Source organism: Priapulus caudatus, unplaced genomic scaffold (genome assembly GCF_000485595.1).
Source record: "Priapulus caudatus unplaced genomic scaffold, Priapulus_caudatus-5.0.1 Scaffold65, whole genome shotgun sequence".
Lineage (NCBI taxonomy): Eukaryota > Metazoa > Priapulida > Priapulimorpha > Priapulimorphida > Priapulidae > Priapulus > Priapulus caudatus.
In genome coordinates this window covers 548027-550146 of record NW_014577126.1, presented here as the reverse complement: position 1 = coordinate 550146, position 2120 = coordinate 548027, and the positions used below count along the sequence as shown (strand labels likewise).

The 2120-nt window shown below is 45.6% G+C and overlaps 1 protein-coding gene across 1 annotated transcript; it reads right to left on the bottom strand.

The window, feature by feature from the left end:
• Nucleotides 1-790: 790 nt before the first annotated feature.
• Nucleotides 791-1618, bottom strand: LOC106821245. The gene has a single exon (XM_014825961.1). The coding sequence runs from the start codon at nt 1616-1618 to the stop codon at nt 791-793; it is 828 nt and encodes a 275-aa protein (XP_014681447.1).
• Nucleotides 1619-2120: the final 502 nt, after the last annotated feature.

The window sequence follows — 2120 nt, the reverse complement described above, 5'->3', positions numbered from 1 at the left end:
AACGTTTCAACTTTGTCTGCTCCATACAGCGCAAGGATGAATGCTTCTCCGGCTTGTTTCACCTCTTCGTGTGTGCTTCGGTTGTTGGTGAATATATCAAGCAAGTCATATTTACCCTTCTTGTGCACCATGTTGAAAGCTTTCCGCTTGCCCTGACGATGTATTGCAAATACTGTATCACAGCCGGTTACAGCGTGCAGAAACATCAAGTGAGCTCTAGTTTCTCCAATGGTATGCTGAATGTCATGAATGTCGTAGATCATTACAGGATTGCTGGAGCACAACATGTACACATCTGTTGTAGTGTCTACCCGAGCCACCAACATGACAAGTAGGTCTGTGTCTGTACCAACAAGAACAACCGGTTGTTGCTCAGACTCTGCTAGATCTAACGCTGTTGAGACAATCCGTGTGTCGGCATCTGCCTCTGCTTGCTTAACACGTATTCCAGCCATCAACATTTTATCGCGTAGAGCTTGAATGAACTTCATCTTGTTGTTGCTGTTAGCAAGGAATGCAGCTTGGGTTGTAGTAGTAGGCATGTCATCACCGGGTATGATGTCTCTGGAAGTGTTTTTGCTGGCCCGTCGCCTCTGTTCAGCTTCTTTTGTGGATGCCTTACCCCCTATCCGTCAAACACCACGGTTGTTTAAGCTCCATAATGCCTCAGGATGTACGAAATGTACGACTGATGCACATCAGCATAGGTAGACGGTTTAGGCCAGACAACAGATTGGAGAAAGTGACCGCCATCTAGAACATAGATGCAATTTTCAGGTAGGCTGGTTGGTTACTTGAATTCTTTCAACAGAAGTCCCAAAGAACTCTTTGTAGGTTTTCGCATCACACCATATTGGAAGAGCGAAGGTGGCTGGGGAGCAAGTTCATACGCCAAGAGGGATTTTATCTCTGAGCTGTTGTTCAGGACACATGTGATTCTATTGAAGAGTAGAGATGAATTCACTTCTACTTGCTGTCCTCTGACTCGCACCATCTTCTCTTTAGCACCGATCGTCTTCACTTTGTCATTACGACGTAGAGTGATGTCTGTGAACCTTTTCCCTGACATTTCTGATGCTGCCTTTTCACCAATTTCTACAGCATTGTCACAGTCGACAGATGTATCCGCAACGACTCCGGTGGACAATGACACCAGTTGATCAGGTGCATAGCCCGCAAATGGTGGATGTGCTTCCAGCCATCCAAGAAACACACATCGATGCTTGTTATCTCTCGACTGGGTACTTTGCAACATGTCTTTATGTTGATCTGATGTACAGGTGTGTACTCCTGTGAACTTCTCAAGTGCATCACAGAACGGAACACAGAGAGGTAGTGCATAGACCCATTTAGTCAACGTACTATCAGTGATGCCCCTGCCATGTGTCATTCTTCCAGAGGCTTTCAGCGACCGCATCAGGAACTGTTCAATGGTCTGATCTGAGAAGTTACCACTCCAGAATGAGTCCCTGCGACGAATGGTGAAGTACCCCTTTTCTGTGAATAGACTGTACTCATCAGTCGGCATGGTTTTCTCCAATTCATCCATCTGTTGTAAATACAACCTGGCAGATTTGGCATAGGGTAGATGTCCTGCAGCATGAATATGTGGAATCATTTTTCCTCACACAGTAGAGATGGAGCTTCCAGTCCCCTGTCCTTTCAGCTCGAATGAAATGTAGAAGAGCCACTTGTTGGATGTACTGTACCCACAGCTTACCGGTCCTGCTCTGACTTGAAGTATGTTCAAGGAGTTGTGAAATGATCTAGCTCAACTGCTTCACACACTCTTCCTCTGCTACGTCGGTGGCAGCTTGATCATTGTCAAGAAGGGCCTTGTACAGGTGTCTGAGGTGGTCTTTGTCAACACTATCCAATGTGCCTGGTGCATCTATCAAAACACTTATGAGAGCAGCTGAAGTGAAGATGTGAGCACGTACGGCGCGGGAAAAGGCGCGTCAAAGTATTAAAAAATGGCGGCCATCTTGGATTAGGGTACTTGCATCATTTGAAACCTCACAAAAAGTACCTAAGTAGATTTATTGTGCCCTAAAACATATCATTAGACATTTAATTCATGTTTCTAGCTCGACTGGAGCCAGAGTTATGGGAAAACCCCT

Excerpts from the sequence above, each read along its gene's own strand:
- LOC106821245 (XM_014825961.1), bottom strand. The coding sequence starts at position 1,618 with ATGATTCCACATATTCATGCTGCAGGACATCTACCCTATGCCAAATCT.